The 26281-nt window shown below is 37.8% G+C and overlaps 2 protein-coding genes across 3 annotated transcripts in view; one reads left to right on the top strand and one right to left on the bottom strand.

Annotated features, from left to right (window-relative positions):
- Window positions 1–611: 611 nt before the first annotated feature.
- The window catches only part of MATCAP2 (microtubule associated tyrosine carboxypeptidase 2), a gene marked incomplete at its 3' end in the record, with an annotated part of 126820 nt that continues 101150 nt past the window's right edge, over window positions 612–26281 (top strand). Inside the window, exon 1 of the mRNA XM_080818434.1 lies at window positions 612–718. Within this exon, the coding sequence (XP_080674560.1) occupies window positions 716–718 (3 nt within the window). The 5' untranslated portion in view covers window positions 612–715. The remainder of the gene's footprint in view (window positions 719–26281) is intronic.
- Window positions 5661–26281, bottom strand: part of ANLN (anillin, actin binding protein) — a 48171-nt gene continuing 27550 nt past the window's right edge. Inside the window, exons 12-25 of one of the 2 annotated variants that reach the window (XM_080818432.1) lie at window positions 26046–26193; window positions 25243–25378; window positions 24463–24645; window positions 22663–22789; window positions 21926–21974; window positions 21777–21833; window positions 21289–21327; window positions 20993–21014; window positions 20097–20209; window positions 18811–18864; window positions 14655–14741; window positions 9614–9721; window positions 8594–8766; window positions 5689–6986 (exon numbers count right to left, since the gene is read on the bottom strand). In XM_080818432.1, the coding sequence (XP_080674558.1) occupies window positions 6863–6986; window positions 8594–8766; window positions 9614–9721; window positions 14655–14741; window positions 18811–18864; window positions 20097–20209; window positions 20993–21014; window positions 21289–21327; window positions 21777–21833; window positions 21926–21974; window positions 22663–22789; window positions 24463–24645; window positions 25243–25378; window positions 26046–26193 (1420 nt within the window). In that variant the 3' untranslated portion in view covers window positions 5689–6862. Of the gene's footprint in view, window positions 6987–8593; window positions 8767–9613; window positions 9722–14654; window positions 14742–18810; window positions 18865–20096; window positions 20210–20992; window positions 21015–21288; window positions 21328–21776; window positions 21834–21925; window positions 21975–22662; window positions 22790–24462; window positions 24646–25242; window positions 25379–26045; window positions 26194–26281 lie in introns of both variants that reach the window. The other variant, XM_080818433.1, reaches the window with a different exon arrangement.

Genomic DNA, 26281 nt, shown 5'->3' with positions numbered 1-26281 from the left:
CCTTATAAATCAGTTAATAAGGACAACTGAAAAATAAAAGATACAAACATGAAATTCACAAGCGGGGGGGGGGTACCTGGGTAGCTCAGTCGGTTAAAGGTCTGCTTTTGGCTCAGGTCATGATCCCAGGGCCCTGGGATCAAGCCTTGCATCAGTCTCCCTGCTCAGCGGGGTCACTCTCCCTGATGGGTGGGGAGTCTGCTTCTCCCTACCCCCTCCCTACACCCACTCCCCCCGCTCATGTTCTCTCTTTCTCTTTCTCTAATAAATAAATAAATAAAATCTTAAAAAAAAAAAAAGAAATTCACAAATGAATAGGACCAGTAAACACATGTAGTTTGAAAAAAGTTAGATGGAAAGATATTCAACCTCACCAGAATCTACCAAAATTACCTAAGTAATTAAAAAGAACTCATCAGCTTTGGGACACTTCTTGATAGAATTGATTAAAGAAAAAAAATTTATTCCATAATAGAGAGGATCATTTAAATTAACATAATTAAACCCCACAAGATGTGCTTGAGAACTTTAGAAATTATAAACTGTTAAAACTCAATCAGTGGCAACCAGAAGGAATAGATGTATTTCTCCCTATTTCTCCCTCTATGTGCAGTGAAAGCCCTGGGCATTATAGAAAACAAACATCAGAAGACTCTGAGAGGCGAAAAGAAAAAGAAAGCCCATCCAGAGCACTTGAGACCCAAGGAACAGCACGATGGTGAGTTCTCTGTGCTTTCTTTTAATGTGATATATTCTGGACTGAATGCCTTGAGCAATTGCCTTTCTTCCTTTTTGCAAAGGAAAAACACACTTCCTGCTTCTCCCTGAAGTCACTTTCCTGGGGTATAAAAACCTCCCAACATCAGGAGAAACTGACAATTCAAATAGTAGTTTCCTGGACTCTCAAGGCAGAATAACATCCTTTGCGAGTTGGGTAGCTTTCATACATTTGCTTTCAACAAAACAGTTAGAAGCAGTGGCAGGGCTTGCTGGTGCCCCCCGAATGCCCCTTGGTGATGTTTATAATAGAAAGCTCATGCATCTCAGCAGGGTTTGAAGGACACTCAACGAAGACTACCTTTCCTAGCCACAAGGTATGGCTATGTGATTAAGTTCTTGCAGGTAGGATATGAGAAGTGATGTGTACTAGTTCTGTGTCTTCATCTTACAATGCCCAGTATAAGCTCCCTGCTCTCTCCTTTCCTGAAAGTTGGATGTGATGCAAGGGAGCTAGCTGCGACTATGAGGGCAAGGCCACATCCTAGGCTACACTTGGTATAGGGTCCTTGGTCCCTGGATGCCCGACAAGTTCACCTCTCTGCCCAGACGGACCCCCTTACTAGACTCGCATAGGAAAGAGAAACTTCTGTTCGATCCACTGTACTTTTGTTATTTTCCATTTTTATGGTAGCACAGTATGTATCCTGCCTACTGTATCAGCTAAGAATAATTGAATTTTTCATTAAAAATAATTTTTGATAGATCACTTGAAAGTCCAGAGAATTGAGTGATTTTGCAATAGCAAAGCTATCATTTTCATCTAGTTAGGTTTTCTGTAAAAATGGAAAGAAAAAAAAAAAAGGATCGATGCTGAACCACATCTGATTCTAAAAATAAATTATATTTATCCACAGATACATAAGCCAGTTGATAAAAAGTCCACCCATTTCATTAAGAAACGCATTTATAAAGTTTTACTCTTTATGCTTAGAATTTTTCAGATGTCTTGTGTAGTTTTGATCATTTGTGAAGTAATAATAAATGTAATGATAATACAGCTCAAAATAATCCTTTAACATTAAAAATCTTATAGTCACAGAACATTTTAAAAATTCCATTTCATATTATATACACTTTTGCTTGAGCACAAAATATAAATTACATTAGTATAAAATTATACTGAGAGAACTGAGATAAAAAGAATGCTATAAAATCTCCAAAAATATCCTACTCGTGAATGTTTAAATTGACAGTGAAGGAGTGAATAAAATTGCACTTGCATTTAGGTTCTGTTGGATTTGATTTTAAAAATAATGTAAAGCGGCGCCTTGTGGCTCAGTCAGTTAAGCATCTGCCTTCGGCTCAGGTCATGATGTCAGGGTCATGGGATCAAGTCCCACATTGGGTTCCCTGCTCCTTGGGGAGTCTGCTTCTCCCTCTGCTCATGCTCTCTGTCTCTTAAATAAATAACCCTTTTTAAAAATGTAAACATTTTGATCTGAAATGTTAATATTTCTAATGTGGTGGAAATTACAACCCCTGCCACTTTCCAAAGTCCTAATGAAAAATGTTAGGTTTGAAAATAGGAGTGTATGTAGTTCCTTTAGGTTTAGGCCCTTTAGGATATGAACTCTCAGAGAGTTTAGAGATCACTGCCCCATATGCCTTTGCAGGCTCTCCGCGTCTGCTGTGGTTGGCCGTGCTCTGGCTCCCCATTTGAATCCCCTGTGTGATTGTTACATGTGGTTCCCACCAGCCAGCATACTTCCTGAACGAGGAGGAAGGCCTGTGAGTCACCAACACCATCCCCCCACCCCCACCCCAGCACCTCGTCCTGCATGACCGCCTAGTTCAGATACTAGTTCAATACTGATTCATATTCCCTTCCTAAATGCTGACTCCTGGGAGGGGGTCTCCAATCCACCTATCAACTGGGTCCAATCACCCTTCATTGTGCTCCACAAATGCATTCTCCCTCATCTCTTGCACTCCTGTTTACTACTATCCTCAGATCCCACCTTCCCTCTGCTCTTCTCCACCAGGGGACTAACATACTCAGTTCCTCATCCAGACCATCCGTCCCTCAACATTGCCCCACCATACTGTCATCACAGTGGTGCCCCTCCTTTCCCAGCCCGATAGCCTCTAGTCTCTACTCAGTCTTGCGCTCACTCCACGCTCCCTTCCAATTTTAATTTTTGAAGTGTTTGTAGGTCATTCATTGTGAATGAACAATATGAAAATATTCTCGTTGTAAACCTATCAAATGTTCTAGGAAGTGTCAAAAGTCAAAGCATTCCTCTACCCAGCACTGCTCCCAGCGCTGTCCTTTCCCATCTAAAATTTCGTGTGGTTCCTTCCACGTTTTCTTCTAGGTATTCACATGCATATATATTACGTTATGTCACGTTGCACAGTGTATCCCTTTTCCCCAGAAGGTGTTCTGGAAAATTGGTCCAAATATATATACATACATATTGCTTTTCTTGAACACTGCTTGGTGTTTTGTAGAAATTGTCGCCATAATTTCCTATTATTGGGCTTGTAGATTCTTTCTCATTTTCATCCCTGTTGGATTTTCATGTTATTTCAGTTTTTTTTTTTTTTCCCTTTAAAACACTATCGTACCGATTATCCTTTTATGGGTATTTTTCCTCACCTGCAAGTTCATCTGGGGGTGGTGGGAAGGAAGGAGTTAAAGTAGCTAGCTCTCGGTTCCAGGGAGAGAAGGCAGGTGACACATCTAAATTCTTGTAAACGTGCTATAAACGGGACCTCCTGGTCAATAGACTCATATTTGCTAGATCTCTTATCTGTGGAATGCTCTTAGAAGGATGTGGCTGGTTAGGGATCGTTTGTGGTAAATAAACTGAGAACTTACGAATCTGGGAGGCAAAGGCATACATGCTGTATAACTGTATAGGGTATAAAATGGGAGCACTTCCTCCCCTACCATATCCCTCTGTGAGCTGTTCCACAGACCCCACATGACAACCTACCTATAACCCTGGGCCAAAGACAGTGTCCAGTGTCGGGATGAAAGATCTGGGAGGTGCACATGGTGACGCAGACTTCTTCCTGCTTCACCGGGGCCATAACTGCTTCTGTGGTTGAAATGACAAGCCAAGCTTTGTGTGGTTGAGATCTCGGATGTGTGGGAGTCTAACCCTGCACGTGAGACAGGAGATCGCTGGAGGTGGCCAAGTGGCCATCCAAGAAGGCTCTAGCACTTCTATCCTCACCAAGAATCTAAGTTTGTTTCTCAGCAACACTGACTCCAGTTTCCCCAATCTGGGGGCCAATGAAGCAGTTAAACCTGTTTAAAGTTATATTTTCTGTTTATTCATTACCTAAGTTACCTAAGCTTTGGTGTCCTCATTCAATGCATAATTCCTAAGGTCAGGTGAAGATTATATGAGATAATCCATATAAAACTCCAAGAATATCACCTGGTACATAGTAAATGCTCAGACAGTGATAGCTAGGCACTGGAGCTCTTTGTTAAATTTTACACATTAATTTTTTTGATTATTAAATGTCATAAATATTTTCTCCTTGTTTGATGCTTGTGTTTAAACTTTATTTATAGACATTTATCAGAAAATTTTTTTATCTGATTAAATCTGTCATTCTTTTCCTCTACGGATTTTTGTCATAACTTGACTTTCTTAATAAATTTTATTATTGAAGTGACTGCTTCAAATTTCAGTTCCCATTTTCTTTAACCTGTCCTATGATCTTGTGACCAGATCTGAAGATTCTTCTTTGGGTTCACTCTACATTGGTCTCTCTTACGAAATTAAATGACAGGACATGACGGGATTTAGTGTTTATAAATGAGATCATCAATAACTAATAATTCAGAGAAGAAATTCAAGACATCACTCTGGTTTTCTTTCATGGACCTCTCCTTTTTCTCTTTCCCCTGAAAGAACACATTCCTTTTGTTCTTGCTTCTCCTTCAGGGCCACTCTCCTCAGATCATCTTACCTACTCTCATGGTTCCGACAGCCCACTGCGGGCTGGTGACAGAGCAGTGGTTTTTGCTGTCACCAGGTATCTCTAACTTGATGTTCCACAGCCATCTTAAATTAAATTTCTTCTAGAACTAGACTTCACATACCCTCCCTACACCCTAAGAAGCAATGACTGAAAAGGGACACTCTGTTGTGCTTTTTTGTCTTAACTTAGAACAAACAGTATGTGTGGAATATTTTTAATGAAGAAAAGACGATTACTATGCCTATGTATTATGCTTAGAATCAGTCTAACAGGACACACAAGAACTTAAACATGGTTATGACAAGGGGAAAAGGCATACGTTTCACTTGAACTTCTTTTTGCCTTCTGCATTTCGTGCCGTGATAAGTAATGCCTCTTCAAAGACAGTACAAGTTGGTCATGGGGGAGATGGGAGAAATAGGTGAAGGGGATGGAGAGGACACTTATCCTAATGAGCAAAAAGTAATGTAGAGAAATGCTGAATCGGGTATTATACAGAAAATAATATAACATCGTGTGTTAAATACACTGGAATTACAAATAAACAACCCCAAATAAGTACAATTCTGTAAATAAATAAAAGGGACCCTTTCATCAATCCCATCAAACCCGCTCCCTGTACCAGAGAATAATGTCACTTACCCACCCTGTTGCTGCCAAGCCTCTGCTAAGCATGTACTCGAAGGCACATCTAAGTACCATATTCTGTTGAAATACCCCCAAAATGGATCCTTCATCCACCTACTCCTTCAACAAAGACCCTAAGGACACATAATAAGCTGAGCACGGGGCTGGAGATAAAAAGATGAATGGGGTCCTATCCATACAAGCACGGGGCTGGAGATAAAAAGATGAATGGGGTCCTATCCATACAATCCCCTCAGGGAGTCCCACAGCCTAGGGACACAGCAGCCACGCCACACATTTACACAGCATTTTGTGAATAACTGATTCCTTAAGTCTTTTGCAAGCATTTATTTGGGTAAGAGATCATAAAATATATTTTTAAAATAACATAACAAAAAACACATTTGAATGAATACAAAATTAAATGACAGGAAGTGACAGAATTTAGTGTTTATAAATGAGATCGTCAATAACTTTAACAATTCAGAAAAGAAACTCAAAGTGTATTTAAAAGTTGTGACCATGCTTTATAATACTTTGCAATAAAAAAGTATTAGGCTTTCAAAGGTAATGCATGACAAATTTTTCAAAAGATTTCATAATGTACTCCTAGACACTGTCATACATGGACAAGAAAAAAAAAAAAAAGACAAGAACTTTGGCAAGCAAAGTATTAGTCCATAGCAGCTTGGTAGAGTTTACTTTTATACAAAGACTCCTCAATTTACATTTATTCTTGTTACAGGAGCAGAAAGTACTGATATGCCAAGCGGAGTCTTAGCTAGATAGCAAAAATAATTATTTTAAAAAGCCTGTACTCTATGAAAATGTGCACCACACAGCATCTGTAGAAACTGGGTAAATGTAAACCATGTGATTATTAACTCTTCTAAAAACTAACCCCCAAATCTCACATAATATCCCATACCCACATCTCTTGTCTGAAGACAGCCTCAAACTTTACACTAATGTGCACCGGTTATTAAAAATTCTTACCTCCATTACTAAAAATGTTTCTGTGAAGTTCCTTGGAAGTTTTTTCAGTATTCTACTAACAAGACATATCATGATCAATAAACGATCACAAACTTTAGAAAGACGTACTGAGAATAGGGAAAGGATGACCAAGTCGGAGGTTTCTGCCTCCAACCCCTAGAAGAGCTTTTTACTTTGAGACCCACAGCTCCAAGAAGACAACTCAAAATTCCTTACATTTAAAAAAATACTTTGTCATGAATAACTGAATAATTAGATTTCTAGGAAAATGAGGCCTTTAATTTAAGATTTAGCAAAACTGACTATAATGAATTTTGCTCCAATCATTTATGAATGACAGAAACCAGTTGAAATCTTACATACAAAAGATACAAATACTGCATTATATGTAGTGAATATTGGCACATACCCTTTTGTATTTAAAGCATAAAATGCAATCAGCAAATCTGATGCTCTTAAGATACATTTATGACACAGCTCAAAAAACCCTCTACATGGCCTGGAAACTGCCCACAGTCTAAGGCTTCCCAATGGGTTTGTAGCAAGCATCAGGTTGCCAGAGGCGAATATCAACAAGAATTTGATTGAGTTTTTGCATCCAGAGATCCCGCTCTTCCTTGGTATCTGCAGACAGCCAGTTCCTACAAGAGCAAACAAAAAAAAAGTCAGGATCCTTTCCCCCATTCCATACTGCCCTGTTCTCTTGCTGGGGGAGGGGAGTAAAGGCTAAACAATCAGCTAAAATGAGTTACTCTTTACCAGTTTTTTTTTTTAATATTTTATTTATTTATTTGACAGACAGAGATCACAAGCAGGCAGAGAGGCAGGAGGAAGCAGGCTCCCTGCTGAGCAGAGAGCCCGATGCGGAACTCGATCCCAGGACCCTGGGATCATGACCTGAGCCGAAAGCAGAGGCTTTAACCCACTGAGCCACCCAGGTTCCCTCTTTACCAGTTTTTAACAGATGCTAATCAAAAGCCTGTGAGGTTCTTCTTCAGCTGCAATAAAGGAAAATAATCCCCATAGGTTGGTTCACGGAATCAAAATTCACAGTGATCCTGTTTGGTTAATGATGGAGTTTCCACACTAAAGACAGTCACTGTCTTGTACAGGTGGTCTGGCCTGCAGGACAACCACTGAGTGTGGGCCACTTCCTAACAAGAGCTAGCACACCAGGTCTTTATCTGGAAGCTTCCCAAATCCTCAGATCTGGGCTCCCTGAGAGCTGGAATCACCAGCTTGTGGAACTTCCCTTGGCTCTACAAGTAATACTATTTTGCACTGTTTCCCATTATTTTTGTGTTAGTAGAACATGGTTATCTACAATAAGTGATCTGAAGATCGCTTTGACTTTGTCTACCCTAACTTCTCCATCCATATCAGGAAGCACTTCTTTGTACCCATATTTAGCCATGAGTTGAATAACAAGCTGATAGGGCAGGTCAGAGTAAGCAAGAGGAGAATTCCCTAACTCACAAGCCAGATCATTCTTCTAGAGAACAGCACTTGTCAGGTTTTTATAGTGTACTCCTTCTGCATCTGTAATTTCCCCGCATTGGTACTAGAAGTAGGATAAGCAGTGATCTGATCATCTAGTGGAAGGAGATAACACTACACGTACAACAAGAATAGTGGCCATTTGCTGAGCCCATTCCATGAGCTCGAGACTGTGCTAAATGTGTTTACTCATCAATCTCTATCATCACTCTGTGGAAACTGATGTTTACATCCTGACTCAGTGTCTTATTACCAAATGTAACCATGACAAGTCACTCAACTTTGCTGGCCCTCACTCGTAACAGTTCATTCCCTTAATGTCCAGCCAGAAATTTGCAGAGTAGCCTGAGATTGTTTCTTTAAGTTACCTGATTTCACTGAGGGCATTTTGGGGATGGGAAGGAAGGGGCATGTAAAGTCTCTTTAAATAACACTTGCCTTCTCAATTATACACAAAATCTTCAAACTTAACCCAAAGTACATTAGCTAATTGCCTTGAAAATGGCTATACTGTGAGTATACTGGAAAACAGGATTAGCCAAAATATAGCTTGAATGTTAGACTTTTTAAGACTATATTAATTTAGTTAGAAGATTGTTCCCTTAGTGATTGTGTGGGTTTTCTTTCTTCTTTAAGACTGTACTCTCTTCAAAGACAAGGACCATCTCAGATATTTCTTAAAGTGGTTAGAACATAGTGGGCAATCAATTACTTACTGGACAAGTATTTCTGTTTATAGTGTAATACATACTTGGTGACACAGAGTGTGTCCCTGCATTGGCTGACAAGAGTCTCTCGGTCATCTTCTCTCTGTGGTCGGACAGTAATTAATTCAAATGTGTTGCGTCTTGCACAAAATTCTCTGTTGGCCGGTTCTATTTGATGGCTTGTACAATTGGCCAGATTTATCCTTCCTATGGGATTCTTTAAAAACAAATTAAAAGACAATAAACAAGACCATTTACATCAATATGCATTAAGCAGTATTTAAGTTGGTACAAACTAAAAATTTAAAAAGTCATCAATTTAAAAGTTAAAACTTAATAGGTTTAGAGAAACATATTTATTATGTTATTATATCTTGCTAGGAAAACAGAAACCGAAAGTGTCAACTAGAGCTTTTAGCCACCTTAAAAAATAAACTCTTTGTTCTGGAATACTCAAAACAGAAGCAGAATTAAAAGAGCAGTAAAATAAACTTTCCATGTACCCATCCACCAGCTTCAACAATTAGAAACCCAGATTACTTTATAATTCTGTTTATTTCTATTTCCCAGTTTGGGGGTAGTAAATAATCATACTTGAGCAATAATATTAATTTCTTTGAAAATGAGATACAATTTATCATAAAATTCTATTATCAAATATTAGAAACAAAATCAAAATCACTATATTCCTGTGATAGTTTTCCATTACTGTTTTATCCCAGATTTAGGTAAGTCAACTATTAATAAAAACAAAAGTGAATTCAACATATTTCTGGCTAAAAATGTTATTAAAAAATAGTATGAAACGTTCTAGGAGAAAAGAAAGACAAATATATGCCTTAAGGTATTTTAAGAGTGATCAAACTCACAGGGAATGGAAAAGAATGAAAGTTTTACACACACACACACACACACACACACGCATCTTGCAACAACATTTTTAATGGCTTAGAAAACATACTCAAAGGGGCATCTGGGTGGGTGTGGACACCAGCGGGAACCTCTGCAGGAAACACGATATGAAATGCAGGGCTTTCAGCACTGACCAGAACTATTAATATTACCTTTCGTTTCTCATCATCTGGATAAGTCCAATAAGAGATACAATTTCCAGAAAGAACACACCATCTTCGATGCCAGGCACCAAAACCACTAACATCTTCAAATATGGTCTGAAAAGTCAATGAAATGTTAACTTTAGAAACTTGAGGATCAATTAAATGATAAATCTATATGTTAAACTTCAATACATTGATACACTTCATAGCTCAAAATCAACTTATGTGATTTGCATCATCCTTTACCCTAATAATGAAGCTCATTGATTGCTAATATCCAGAAATTGACCCAGATTTTCAAAATCATCTATAAGCATACAGCATTTAGGAATTTCCAGATATTAACCCCAAATCAATACCTCTATCTAATTTAGACCTTTTTAAAGCATCGTATCCCAAACCAAATGCTCCTTAAACAAGAGAAAAGTGTTTTAAGTGTTGTAGGGTAGAATAATGAGAATATAATACTTTATATGTTGACAAAACCAATGACAGCTTATTAAGTTAGACTTATTTTATACAAAAGACTGGCATTTAACTTTTATTCAGAACAAAACAGGATTGGGAAAGAGTTCAACTCATGATTTTGTGCCTTGACGGATTACTTTGATAAACGTCAGAGCTCCCCACCCATTGCTGAGCCGTGAAGCATACCCGAGTAGCATCTGCACGCAGTCAGGCAGCTGCCGGCTCATGCCTTAGACACACAAGATACGTTCTAAAGAGAGGTGAAGCAGTCCTGTCCATCAAGGTCAGAACTCTGGGAAAGGTAACTCTGGGAAAGGTAACTAACTTGGGGCTTTTTTCCATGGAAATACTTCTGCTTAAACAGTGTAAGTTGGAGCTGCTCCCCGCCACCTCACTATTCTTTACTTGTAGTCCTAATGAGTCTTAATCACACAGAAGTCTTTCCTTTGGACTTAAAAAGGAAAAAGACATCCTTTAGGAAATAGTATTTGAAAGAACAAAGCAAGATAAAATGAAACAGTGCTAGAGATCAGAAGTTGGCAAACTTTTTCTGTGCAGTACCAGAGAGTAAAGATGTTAGACTTCGTGAGCCATCGGGTCTGTCACAATTACTCAATTCTGCTACAGTAACGGTAAAGCAGTCATAGATAGTGTGCAAACAAATGAGCTCATGTTCCAGTAAAACTTTATAAAAACAAGCAGCAAGCCACACTTTGCTGACCCTAACTAACACAGATAATCTCAAAGCACCTTTGTGTCTGATTTCAGAATGCATTCGGCTTTTCCACCTTCGCATGGATCAACTAAACTTTATACCAACCCTAGGATAGCAGACATATACTCTTCTCGATTCACTAATTTGTGTGAATTTGCCGAAAGTTGGCTTGAGTTAGAAGAGTATAAGCTCTAGACATGGAGGAAAGTTACTTTGTGTGAAGAAATGTTTCTATGAGAGAATGAAGCCTGAAATTTATTAGCTTAGTTAATTAGCCCAAATTAATTAGCTTACTCTAACCACATACCCTTTTACCCCACCTTTCTTCCTTCTTCCCCAGTTTATCCTCTTTCCTCCCCAAGGCATGTTTTTAAGCAGCACTGGCTCACAACCATTCAAGGAAAAAAGACAGGAATGTTGCTATTTCAATCTCAAGCACAAAATTAGCATAAATGACTCACCAGCTCCCTCTTATGTTTATGCTCACCCTTTACATCATAAAGCTAATAGACAAGGAAAAATTTGACGGGTAAGAAGAGCACGTTATTATTATTATATTATTATTATTATAATATATTATTATATTATACATATTATATTATTATATTATTATAATAATATTTTTTATTATTATTATTAATATATTATATTATTATTATTATTATTATTATACCCGACTATAATCAGAGAAGAATAAGAAGAGGACAGCATTTTCGTTTTTATAGCTGAGGAACATTCAGGCCAAGGAGACTAAATGACAACACAAAGCAGAACTGGAACCTTCTAGCTAATCCGAAACTTCCTAACTTGCCGTTCATCAGTGAAGGCAGAACTAGACTAGCACCATTTTAGAATCACTTAGCAAGTTTCTTTGGTTGGTAGTCACCTTCCTTCTAGCTGTCCCTGGCATACCAGGAAGGAAAACCTAACCAAGCAACTTTAGTTTCGATCACTAGCTCTATTTTATAGAGGGTACAAGTAATTAAAAGGCTCTGTTTGGCAGGGGATAGAATTTATTTGGGGGAGTTCTGAGCAGTTTCTTACCACATTTTTGTAAGTGTGGTTGTGATAAGAATGGGCTACAGGGTCTGAGACAGAGCAAACCTGAAGAGAGCTAACTAACACTAACTTGTTGAGAGCCCAGCTCAAAAATTCAGTCAATCAGACATTATATGCAAATGAACCAATGGCCACAACAGTCTGTCAGTTGCTAAAGGTATCTATAGTAAAATATGAAAATATTTACATTAAATAAAGTCAGTAGGTAAGCACTGCTTTCACATCAGAAAATGTATAAAAACACCTTTTCAAAAACATCTAGTGCCATCTACTGGATGTACATGTGAGCAAACTAAGGCAGTCTGGTCTACAATCCGGTTGGCCACAGAGCTCTTCTTCCTGCCCCCTCTGACAGCAAGGGCAACCTGTGACATCCTCTGTATCATTCAAATTCTTGCTTCACAAAGCGAGGGATTAGATTTCCTCTACTTTGTGCACCATATCCACAATCTCCTATGTACTCTATACATAGTTTTCTCATCTGATAATCAAAAAAGTATATAGCTGACCCTTGAAACAGCCTAGAGGTCAGGGGTGCCTAAAATCCACATATAACTTTTGACCCCCACCAGAACTGAACTATTAATAGCCTATTGTTGGCCAGAAGCCATGTCTATAACAGAACCAGTCAATTAACACATATTTTGCATGTTACATATATTATAGACTGTGTTCTTATGATAAAGTTAGTCAGAGAAATGAAAATGTTAAGAAAATCATAAGAGCAAATACAGTCACAGTACTGTATGTATTTACTGAAAAAAATCCATGTATAAATGGACCCACATAAGTGTTGTTCAAGGGTCAACTGCTCTTCTGAGTAAGATCAATCCCGTGAATGGTGGTTTGGGTTTCATGTCTTCTCACTCTCATGACCTCGTTCCGCCTATCACTCCTTAAACCTAGTGCAGGTTCCCCAGCACATCTTCAGTCTTTCTGCCCTATTAGAAGCCACCCATTTGAATTTAAAGATTCTCAAGTCTCACTGATCTTATTAAAATGTCAACCAAATCCTTCTTTCACCCTACATAGTTCTGCAGGTACCACACTCTCTCCTTTGCAGCCAAACTTTGTTTCAAAGAGCTGCTGGCACTCTCATTCCTCACCTCCTACCCTGTCCATAACCATCTGCAATCCAGCTTTGTTCTCTGCCTTGTAAACCAGTCCCACGGTCTCTGATAGTAGTCCAGATCTAAGTTGACCACTCCCTCTTTCAGAGTCTCTCTTGGCAACCGTGCCACACCCAGAGCCCTCCCTGCAGGCCCCTTTGAGAACGTCTCTTTCTAGGTCTGTGGCTTAAATGTTAGTGTTCCTCCTGGTTCTGCTTTGCTCAGCCCTCCCTGCACTTCAGTTACTATCTCTATCATGCAGATTTCCAAATCTTCATCTCAACCAAAATGCCCATCTTGAGCTTCAAACTCAAGATCTTTTAGAGTCATCTGAAATTCAAATCATTTAAACTTAAGTCATCCGAACTTCCCACCTTGGGGGATGAAGGAACTGGCATGAAGGAACTTTCTGGGGCAATGTTCTAGATCTTAATAGAAATTTGTGTTATAAAGATGTATGCGTGTTTCCAAACTCAGGGATGTACACTTGAAATTTGGAGGAACACGCTAATGTCTCCAGTATACTTTTAAAATTCGTCCCCCCCCAAATATGGTATTTTCAGCAATGGCCAGAGGGGTAGCTAGCAGGATGGCTAGGTAGCAGATACATGATAAAGCAAGGAGAGTAAAACACGTTAAAGGCACCATCTAGATGGTGGCTATGTGGGTGTTTGATGTAAAATTCTACCAAACATTGCTGTATATCTGCAATTTTCCACAGTAAAATTCAGGGAGCAAAAAACTTTTTCCCCAAACACGCACACTTTCTCCTTCCCGAAGATCCCTTATCTCAGTGGCATCATGCCACCCAACAAGTTGTACAAGGCAGGGATCTAGGTGACATCCTTACTTGTACTTTTCCACCCCCCTTGCCACAGTCAAATCACCACGCCTGCCCTCCCTCCTGCTTCATCTCTCCAGGACAGTCCCAGTCCCCATCACCTCTCGTGGAGTGACTGTCTCCTCGCTAGTCTCCTTCAGAGCTGCCAGTCTCCAACCTCCTCTCCACACAGCAGGAAGAATGACTTTTCTAAACCCCAAATATGATGTTATTCCTCTGCGTGAAGTCCTTCAAGTGTACTTGCTGGCTTCCAGGTATAGTCCAAATTCTTTCAAAGGCCCTTTAGCCCTCAGGCCCGTCTCCCCTAAGTACACTGTCCTCTGCAGTCACTTTCCTCGCTGTCCCTCCTCCCCACACACACCCAGGCCCTAAGCGCTGGCTGAACTACGGGCCACTCACTGTCTGTGCCCTCCTTATCTCTGGTGGGGGGAGAGAGGGAAGGGCACGCCAGGCTGGCTTATAGGCTCTGCCCTTCGTCCGGAACACTTCTTCCCCTCTTTCTACCCGGCTAACTTACTCACCAGTTTACAAGCTACTTCCAGTGACTTTCTTTAACGCCCCTCCAGTTACCCCCCTGGCACTCTATGCTCCCACCAATTACAGCACAGCATCGCACTTGCCAGTTTACTTGTGCTTTCTCCCTACTAATCTAAAAGCTTCTGAGGGGAAGGCTTATTTTTTGTGGCCTGCTAGATTTCAGTACCAGCACAGTGACTGGCACAGTGCAGACATGCATTCATACATTTACTGGACCAATGAATCGTGTAATCACATAGGTTGTCATTTCTATGTGAAACCAAGTCTATACATCACAACAAGGAAAAAGGAAGATATAGATTAAGCGATGTTACTTACCAGGAAACCTCTTTCTTCAACACTTGAATTCACTTGACATTTTATTTTTAAATAAATATGACCTTCCAAAGGAGATAAAAAGGGCACCTGTGAAGACAGGGGGTAAGTTATTTGCAAAACCATTTCAAAGTGTGATTTTTTTTTCTTGATAAAACACATATAAATCACGAATAAAGAAGATTATGCCTTGAAACACAGTATTTTCTAAAGCTGGAATGTAAAACAGGTGGCCTGAAAGGCCACTGGTTCCTTAGCAACAAATGCTTTTGAAGAATAAATTCATTCAAGATAGAGTTTGATAAAAACAGAACCCTAGGTCCCAAGTTAATGTGATAGAGAAAACAGAGATTTAAGAAGAGATTACATGTACTTATCCATTCTCCATCAAAAGAATATACTCCACTAGTAAATTAATACATTAATACTCAGTAGTAAAGAATAGTGAGCTGCAGAAATGGAAAAGCTGATCCCCAGATTCATATGGAATTGCAAAAGGTCCCCATTATTAATAACCAAAACAATCTTGAAAAAGAACAAAATTGGAGGAGTCGTACTTCCTAACTTTAAAACTTAATCCAAAGCTACAGTCATCAACACAGTGTGGTAGGGGCGTAAAGAAGATCTGTAGACCAAAGGAACAGAACTGAGAGCCCAGAAATAAACCCATACAGCTATGGTCAACAGGGGTGCCAAGACCATTCAATGGGGTGAGAGCACTCCTGTAAGCAAACAGTGCTAGGAAAATTGGATTTCTACATTACAAGAGTGAGGTTGGTTCCCTATCTTCCATCATATACAAAACTTAACTGAAAAGGGATCAGTGACCTAAACCCATGAAACTCTTAGAAGAAAACACAGGAGTCAATCTTCATGATCATGGTTTCAGCAATAGAGTCTCAGATATGACACCAAAGCATGAGCAGCAACGCAAACAACAAAATCGATAAATCAGACCTTAGCAAAATTGAAAGCTTTTCAGTGAGGATTCTCAAAAACTTAAAAATAGAACTACTACATAGTCAAACAATCTTACTTCTAGGTATTTATCTGAAAGAATTAAAACCAGAGTCTCCAGGAATATGGGCACTCCGGCATTCGTTGAATTCTTCACAAGAATAAGAGGGGCAAACAACCTAAATGTCCCTCAACACATACAGACAATATGGTACAGAACTCTTTCTCCCCATTTCGGAGTATGAAAACTACTCTAGACCACGCAGAGTCTATTCTTCTCCAAGTAGGAAGCTCGTCTTCCCAGCTCTCAGACTCTCCTGTGAATGTGCACGTTCCCTTTGGTGCAGGAGGCCATAGCCTGCACTTTGCACAGCAGATTCTTGAGAGCAATTATGTGTCTTTTCCATGTTTGTTCTCATAGCCTACTGCCAACTTATATCCAGGCATTCAACGAACAATTGCTGAAAGGATACTCTTTGACCAAATAAATACCCAGTTTTCCTATTTAAAAAAAAAAAAAAAAAGGGAAAACGTGGCACATAGGTAACCCCTGGATTTTCAAAAATCTGCCCACTTGACTTTTACAAAAGACTTATGTTAGTACCTGTCTTTGCTAACTGAAAGAAATCTGAAGAGGATTTTCACTTTCATGAAAAGAGGCAAAAAGCAAAACGAGCATTTAGCATTTGTGTTTGCAGCTAGCTGTTCTGGAGGCAGTGTGCGCCCCAAACAGCGAGAGTGGCACCCAGCTCTTTCCCTGGGGACCACACTCAGCACGAAGCCACCAGAACTCTGAACTGTGTCTGTGAGCATCTGTGCTTCGTCTCCATTTGTTCTGTGCATCTGTTAGCAAAACGTGTCTTAAGGTACCAGAAAAGCCTGAGAGAAGTTACTTTTGAGTGGAAAAAACTTTTTAGGTATAAGGCTAGTTTCCAACAATTCAATCTTCCAACACGATAAAGAGAATTTAAAGGGGGAAATCTTGGCCAGAGAGTGTATATTTCCAGAGACTAATTCCATGAGACAAACCTCTAACTTTCTGAATTTAAAAGGTATCATAATGTAAAATCAAAATATTATGTGCCTCATTATCCTTCTTGCTATAAATTCCCTTGTTCTTTTCTTTTCCATGTTGTCAGTTTTAAGTTCCTTAGGCTCTCAATCTTAATTAATAGATTTCCACATTGAACCCAGGGAATGCTGCTGGTAAAAAGAATCTCATAAAAACAAGAAGAAAATGTTCACTCTCAACTCTACAGCTATAAAATACTGACAATATTCTTCGTCAGAAGCTTGTCCTGGTGGGGTGAATTGAGAATATTCACAAGATGGTCAATATCACTGTCCCCTGCTGAGTGTAGGAACATGGGAAAATGTATGAGCCTTTTAGGTTTTCTGTTTAACAAAATGGTCTTGAAGATATTCACACTTCTAAGATTATTGCTAAGATCTGTAAAATGTAACTCTATAACCAGCATGGCTGTAATTTTTCATACAGTGGGATATTTCTAAGAGAGGGGCATACTGTTAATAATTATTAAGCCAATGGGCATACACCAGGATAGTTTTGGGCACAGCAAAACACCTAGTCACTCTTCCTATAACCTTGAAATTCGACAATGCTAATTGGTTGTTTTACTTCACAACTGTTTGCCCTATTATTATTTGAAATGACATCTCTATTTCTGGTAAGGTATAAATACCTACGAGGGTTCTTTTAGTCAAAAGATGGGCTTCGAGATATTCTTCTCTCTTTATCTGTGAAAGTATAATAAAATCTATGGCTATTTTGGAGTCTCTATTCAAAGAAAGGATTTGAGAGCCTGTGACTCATGGCGATTCATAATTTAAATTGCAGGATGCCAGATTTAACCTCAAATAGGAAGGCAATCGCTATCAGTGGTATCCTAAATCCATAGAGCAAACAGTCTGGGTAAACTTCAACAGAAATTCCATTCTGAAGGTGATCTCAAGAGATAACCTTTGTGACTGTTGTATTGTTGGTCACAGCACCAATAAAATAAGCAAACACTCGCTTATATCACTGGTATCTGGTAGGATATGGGTGACTTGTGTGTTCTCTCAAAGTCAATGAAGCAGGGTTATTGTGTGAGTATAGACCGTCTTCCATTTTTCTCACCAACTGAAAGAACATCTAACTTAACTATTTTAAATATTCTCCTATATCAATTATAAACTATTAGAATAAATATTTGCTTCCTCCTGCCATTCATAAAAGCACATTTGAGACAAATTTTATATCTGATTATATTGTATTTGATTCAGAAAGAGACTTTAGAGTATTAGACACAACCAATTAAATTGAGTGATTTGATTTTGTACTGACTCATGTGGTTGGCTATTTAAGTTACAATTTCAAAGAAATTAAGAGAATGGAAATACCGGATTTTTTAAATTTGTAAGTGTGATATTTTGAATTAAAATGGCACCCAAACAATTTTTCAAAATGAGTCATTTTAACATACATCATTGAAACCTCTTTCATTTTAAAGATTAAACCTCTTTCATTTTAAAGATTAACAAAATCTCTTACATGTAGAAATTGGCATTTTGTACATTTCTATATACCCAGGGAATGCTTGTAATTGATCTTTGCAAGGCTAGTAAAAATCCTAAAAAAAAAAACCTAAAACATATGATTATATTTAGTATAATTTTAGTGTTCAATGCATTTTAATTTCAAAATCACTAAACAAAGCATCATCTACATAGCAGTATACCTATTAGCCAACTGAGACCAGTTTTATCTGAAACATTACCATAGGTCTTTCCATATAGGGGAGGTCAACAATACTGAATACTGAAATTTTAGTTTTTAGACAACTGAATACATTTTAATGTTAGTTATTAATTTGGTATTTTAGTAGCCAGAAAATCAAATAAAAGTGACTACAGAATCTTAAAGAACTGTAACATGAAAAAATTATAGAAGAAAAGCCCTAGTACCAAACATGCATGAAAACAAGAAGACTGTCAAAAAAAGCTTAAAAGAACTATGAGAATAAAGAAAAAGATTTCCACCTGCAAGAATCTAAAGAAAGAATAACGTATATCACGTCCTTAATTATTTAAAATCACCAAGAACACATAAGAGTGGTTAGTGAAACGAATACATATGAGCCAAAATTTCAGGATTGATTTTTTTAAGCTCATTAGTTTCAAGCAAAGAAAATATAGCAACCTTTTCCTGGAACATATAGCCCAGTAGTTCTCGCTCTTTTACATCATAATTTATCTAAAACAAACAAAATAAAAGACAAAAAGAAAAAAAGACCCAAGATCACTCAATTTGTTAAACTAGCTGAATTACTAAATAAAAAGTTATATACATTTTTTAAATTAGCATGTTAATTTAAAACACATTTATGTATTAACAATAATCAAAATTTAAAGGTAGTCTGTTTTTTTCCTATTAACTAAAAGAAAAATGTTTCATAGACATTTAAAGGTAGATTGTTTTAATCTAACCTTATATTCTCTACTGGGAAAACAAGATCCCAGAGAAATGAAGTGATTTGCTCAATGTTTAAAAGGAAATTACTACCAGTACTAGAAACCAGACCTCCAAATTTTTATACTTCCTCACCTCCATATTCTGACTAGGAAAATCTCTTAAAATATTCAACAATATCCCTGTATTATACCACAGGAATCAGCCCAAGGACCAAAATTTGCTACCAGGTCTCTCACTCTTTGAATGGTTTCATTGGCTAGAAAAAGTTTAGCCAGGGGCACCTGGGTGGCTCAGTGGATTAAAGCCTCTGCCTTCGGCTCAGGTCATGATCCCAGGGTCCTGGGATCGAGCCCCACGTCGGGCTCTCTGCTCAGCAGGGAGCCTGTTTCCTCTTCTCTCTCTCTCTCTCTCTCTCTCTGCCTGCCTCTCTGCCTACGTGTGATCTCTGTCTGTCAAATAAATAAATAAAAATCTTTTAAAAAAACAAAGTTTAGTCATATCACATTATGGTGAAAAAGCACTCAATAGGGACAGAACACAGATATGAACTTTGAAGCTTTTAATTTGGGGAGGAAAGTATGGGAAAGAAATCCCTTCGATTCATGAGTACTTTCTAAGAAAGTAACCTATCCTTCCCTATATTATCAAAACTAAATCTATTAAATAGTATTCATTTCAAAATATCAGTTCAAATGGGCAAGTTACTATGTTTAAAACTATAAGCTTAACATCTACATGCAAGAAGTAATACTCCTGTAGTCAGAAGTAACATTTAGAATAAATCAGTAAACACTGTATACAAAGCAGTATACACTGCTTTGAAGATTTAACTATTAAGAGACAAGAAAGAAATACTTCCAACATCAAAAATGTAGGGACACCCACGCCTAGTTAAAATTTACAATTCTAAGCACATACATTCTCACCCAAAGATTTCAAATACTTGAAAGTCCTGGGGCATTTCCATTGACCTAATTTTTCTAAAAGCAAATAAATACATAAACTTGGAGTACCTTGTCCAGAGCAAATTTAGTGTTTCCTACTGAAGACAATGACAGCGTATAAGATCCAACCAGGGCAAAGTTGCTGGTGCGCACAGCATTGAGACCTCCTGGACTGGCCATGACTGGAGAGAAAGGAAAGGAAGTTTAGTTCAGAGTGACTTTTGTGAGTGTAAATAACAATTCTTCACCACAGCCCAACAGAAAGAAATTAGGTTGTCACAGAGAAAACTGCCTCATTTTCCTCCATCTCTAAAGAGTGAGAGAAAACAATTTTCCTAAAAGAGATGTGAAAAGGCTTCATTGCTCTGGTCTAAGATGACATAATTAACAGCAGAGACTATATCTGCAAAGTTCTTCTCAGTTACCTTCTTATGCCAAGAAAAAGAGACCAGAAGCCCAAAGGAGGTGAGTGAAACCAGCTCCATTCTAATGCCCTTCGGAAAACTCAGGCCTAAAGCCACTCTAGAGAACGCCTTTCCTGGCTTCCTGGCACCCAGGCTCCCAGTGAACTAGAAGGATGCTTCTCTGACGTGATACAATGCGAGTCATGATGAGCAAAGTTAAAAGAAGTAAAGTTCACAGTGTGGAAGACACAAAGCAAATCTACACAATGACAGAAGTCGGGGTGAAGAACGGAGCCAGCGGCTGCAGCTGTAGCCGGGTGACTGGGTATCACACGGCTACTGCCTGCTAGATAGAGCCTGAACGACGTGAGGCCGGGTGATAGCTGACAGTATGCCGTTCTGCCCAGTAATCTCATATATTACTAAAAACCATACAGAAAATATTACTCAAAGGAGACTAAGGCGAACACTCATGAAGATGCCCATATGTATAAAGCATGTGCACCACTGCTTAGCTCAATTCCTTATTCCGGTGTTTGAAATAGTTCAAGATTCACTCACCTGAAGAATGAAGGCTGCTTTTCTAAAAAAAAAAAATCGGTAAAAAGAAGAAGTATAAGTTATTTCCTTATTCGATATAAAGATTTAAGTATTAAACATTAAACTCCTTAACACTGCAAAGGCTACACTTCAGAAACAGTATTTTTCCCCTACTTAAGTATTAGATTTTCTCCCCAGTAGTATATTTTAAAGATTTTCTACAGTGCTAAGGGTTTAGAAATGGCTAACCAATTTACAATCCTGTGTGTAAGATGCAGATTTCTCAATGGAGCTAAATTTTTTAAGAATTTACTTACTGTGGTTATAGATGTGAGAAGTCGCTTTGGAGTAATCGCCTAGAAGAGAAGATTAACAGTGTCTTTCCTGCTAAACATTATGAGTCAGAGCTTAAAACTAACCAACCTTGAGATACTCTCACATAGAAAATAATCCTGAAATATGAATACATTATTCTTGAGTCCTTCATTAAAGGCTTTCCCTATATTGTCATTCCTGTTTTTATTAGAACTAAAATAAAATTTTGCTAGATGATGACTTAGGAAAAGCACAACAGAGCCAAGACTGGGAAAGCTGGAAATCGACATGCAGACACTACTGTTTCTGCCTGCATGTCAGTCCCAAATGCTGGTTTACCAAGAACATGGCAGGCAAGAGTGCAGAAGAAAGGCCTGAGACACATTTCAGCAGGCTATAAAAGCTGGTTGTCAAGTAAGTGTAAAGCAATTAAAACTGATACATCTATTGTTTCTGATAATAATACTTCTACGATGTTTTTCATTCTCACCTTGGACTTATATGCCTTTTTCTTCTTATCAGGGCCTGAGAGATCTTTCTTTTGTACCTACACACAAACCCAAAGCATAATTAGTTTAAGAGATAATATCTCTAAGGAGAACATAATATTGGTTATTTGGGAAAGCTTTCACTACTCACCAAGCTGTAAACTTCAATATTTATTTCAAAGTCATTGGACACATCTTGCCTGGAAAAATTAATCATTAAATAAAACAGTAAGGAAAACATTGACTTAATGCCATTAAAAATGAAGCCACCTAATAGTGTTGCAAGATTTTGGGAGTAAAGGAATTCACAGTGTTTTTAACTACAGGCAGTTGTTATAAACCATCAAAGAACATAAAAATTGGTAAGAACAGTCTATTTTTCCTATAATACAAGCCAAATCTTTTCTTTGGTATTTTACAACTCAAGATCTTTAATAAGTACTTTTTTTCTAACTGGATTTTGATTCTGAATTTTCATAATAAATTTGTAAGACTAAATACATCTTTTCAGTGAGCTGGAATATTAAGTACATTCAAGATTTAAAACATATATACGTAAAAATTTAGGTCCACATTTTATATACATATTTATTTATATATATTTATATAATATATAATGTGGACCTTAATTATTTTTATGGTACATATGTAATATATATTTATATTTTATGTATTTATCAAATCATTACCTATAGTCACATGCAAGAAATGTGCTACTCACTGGAAAGAAATATCAGAAACATATAAAATATTTAAATCAACAAACTGAAACGGAGTCATTTGTCCATAGAAGAATGTAGATACCACATTTCAAAGACTATACATTCCATCTGTATTCTCTATTAAAAGAAAAATGTGTTTAAACCATCAAAAGCCTAATTTACTTACAGAGTAAATGTAGTAGTGAATGTCAGAGCATCACCATTAAGAGAATTTGAAGTACATGCTAATGGTGTGGCTACCATATTTTCAGGTCCTGCTTTTAGTATAATTAAGAAATAGTAATTTGCTGCATCTGCAAAAAGTAATCACATTACGTAATAAGCACAAGCAAAGTCAGATTTGACTAATCAGCATTCCAGAAGACCAAAGAAAAAAGTAATACTGCAACCGATTTATGTAATTTACCTAAAAATTACTAAAATCAACTTTCCAGATACAAAAAGCTAAGTAAGACACATAAGCAGACAGTCATAATCATCAATAAGCCTCATCAAAGTCTCTTCCTATAATTTATATGAACTGAAATGACATCACTCTATATCCCTCAGTTTCTGCTGACTTCAAATTTTACCTATTGATTCCTAATTCTTTAGCTGATAATATAGGCCTCAATATGCTCCTTAAAATATTATATTTCTGTGAAAGTTCCTTGGAGATAAATTCTAATAGAAACATAAGAATGTTTCTTAACCATGTTAGTAAATACCCATGTTTCAAGGTACATATTATATTACCAATAGAATTCTTTCAGACCACACCAAAATCAGACAACAACGACAATCAGAACCTAGGTTACCTTGTTTCTAAAGAACGCTCCATTCTTTATTTTCCTTGTAGCTTAAATTCACTTCTCACCTATGTCTAGCCCTCCCTCTCCTCAAACAGAATGGCCCATGCAAAAACATAAAAGAATCTTAAAAGAACTACACCAAAATTTAATGAAACTTTGATTTTTATTAAGTGTGCTATAATTACCCTGCCCTCTTTTCAGATCCTGGTGCCATATTCTCCTTTGCCCACTTTGCTATGATTTATCGTAGCACACACATTTAGGAAAGTTTACTTATTCAATCTAGAGTGACAAAGGCAATTGTAATAACCATCTTCACTGTGGTGGTCATCTTCACCTCTGCAACTAATAATTCAAGATTTTTGGAATGAATTTTATTTTATTTACTTTTTTTAAAAGATTTTGTTATTTATTTGACAGAGAGAGATCACAAGCAGGCAGAGAGGCAGGCAGAGAGAGAGGAGGAAGCAGGCTCCCCGCTGAGCAGAGAGCCTGATGCAGGGCTAGATCCCAGGACCCTGGGATCATGACCCGAGCCGAAGGCAGAGGCTTTAACCCACAGAGCCACCCAGGCGCCCCTGGAATGAATTTTAAACAGAATAAAGTAGATTCTCTTCAATGTCCCATTACTTTCCGCAATAAAACTAAATAATGAAAGTTGAATGATCTGCTGTATCAAGACATCTCATCTTAGGAAAATATTTTATGCTCAAAACTATGTTTAGGGGCACCTGCGTGGCTCAATTGGTTAAGTGTCTGCCTTGGGTTGAGGTCATGATCCCAAAGTCCAAGGATCCACCCTGCATCAGGCTCCCTGCTCAGCAGGAGTCTGCTTCTCTCTCTGTCCCTCCCCCCTCACTTGTGTCCTCTCTGACTCTCTATCAAATAAATAAAATCTTTAAAAAAAAACAAAAACAACAAAAAAACACCTATGTGTAACTCACCTCCTTTCAGTTAGAACCCTGTCTGTTACCGTGTTGATCAGCAACCCCATAAATGCAATTTTCCCTTGGTTATTTTTACGAATATATCTTCATTAAAGGAACTAAAGGCCCAAGATACAAGCTGTGCATCTTTTTGCATGCTCTACTTGCTCCCGTTTGCATAATTCCTGTCTAGGTAAGTCTCATAATTTAACCTAGGACCAGAAGTGATGCAAATAAAAATCACCATACCTGGTTTCTGAACCGTACCACAGACGAAATCTGCTTTTAGAGGCAAGCGGATTTCTGACAAAGTAACTGATCCTTTGGATGGGACAAATTCACTTGGGGCAATGGGACCAGCTTTATTCTTCTTCTGAGGCCCTTCATTCTTCAATTTATTCAACTCATCAATCAAAAGTGCTCTCTTCTCAGCTATGTAAAAATATGCAATATCACAAATATGAAAACTGCAACTGTTTCTACATGAGACCAACTCAAGAAAATGTACTTAAGATCAAAGACAAGATCAGTGCTTCTTTATACAAACAGGTGGTAGGTAATTGGGTGAAACCTTAACTGCTCATCTTTTTACAATGTCTTTATAACTTAATGCTTGACCTTTTGGCCAGTTTTCTTATAGGGTATAATCTCTGTGCACTCACATGCCCTGTCATCCCTCAACACACATACACAACTAAACTCATGCGCTTTTTTTAGCTCCATGAAGATAGTTAGGTGCTGAGACAGAGTGCAGGTATACGAATACACACAGACACACAGACACATACACACATAAATATGTTCATATATTCATTTTTGGCATACTCTTCACGACTGCATTTCGTCAAATACATTCCAATTCCTTTCACCTTTCGTGCAAACTCCATTTTACATGCAGAGCATTCACAAATGTCATAAGAAACAAAAAAAAAACACAGATCAACCGAAATAGAAAAAGCCCTTTCTTTAAAATAGAGATTTCTAACTATCCTAGACAAAAGAGTCTTGTTTCTAGTGTAGCACACGTACTTGCAATGAGGAGAAGTCTTTCCGCTTCAGCTTCTTCTAGTGACCCTTTTCCGTGATCTTCATCAACACAACAGTTAAGGGCCTGGCTAGCTTGATAGATGACTGTCTGCTGCAAATTTATTTCATTATTGAGTTCCTAGGGAAACCAACAAAAGGAGGAAAAAACACATTTTTAATCACCATTTTCACTTTATTGAAACTTCAGTTCTAACTAAGCCTGTTGGATAATTTCCGAAATATCCAGAGAGTAAAGTCAAAATGTTATTGTCTCACCATTCAAGTGTCTACACTATGCACCAAAAATATTCAACATGCTGTAATAATTACACTATAAACAGTCTTTCTCATGAAAAGACTTTCCACTCATACTTATTAAAATTATAATTGGAGGGACGTTCAACAAAGTATAAAGATTTAAAAATTATCTGATTCATTTTATTTAAATTATATATATTTATACTTCTAAAAATGCCTTCCTTAGCATACAAGAACCTCTAAGAGCAAAATAAATTTCCCACTTCACTACCATCCAACTTATAGTTGGACTTTAAGGATATTTAAGACAAACGTTTAAATATTTCAGAAATATCAAACAATATCAAACAAGCAACATTTCTAACAGAGAAGCCCTTCCTTTCTCAAGTTACACTGAACTCAAGAGCAATTTACTGAGCTCTACTGTATCAGACAATGCCCTAGTCACTCAGGGTATACAGATGAGTAAGGCTGGGCCCTTGTCCTGAAGGAGTATATAGTCTTGTACAGAAAAACATTCCAAAGCTCCTTTCCACAGAAGTACATACCTGCATTTTCTGTTTGATATTAACTTGTCCAGGAAAGGCATTCTTTTTCTCATCTAACTTGGAAGTAACGTCTTCCTTCCGAACAATCACCTGCTTTATTGAAGGACGTTCTGTTTCTTTGAATCTTTGAGATCTGTATGCATCAATGCTTCAGGAAATAAGGTATACTCTATTAGAAATCCAGCAACACGTTGAGCACTCTCTTTTACTGAACAGGTGGAATACAAAATGCCATT

This window comes from Martes martes (assembly GCF_963455335.1).
Source record: "Martes martes genome assembly, chromosome: 11".
NCBI classification, from domain to species: Eukaryota; Metazoa; Chordata; class Mammalia; order Carnivora; family Mustelidae; genus Martes; species Martes martes.
Note: the sequence above shows the minus strand (reverse complement) of the source record. Positions and strands in the feature narration are given on the sequence as shown.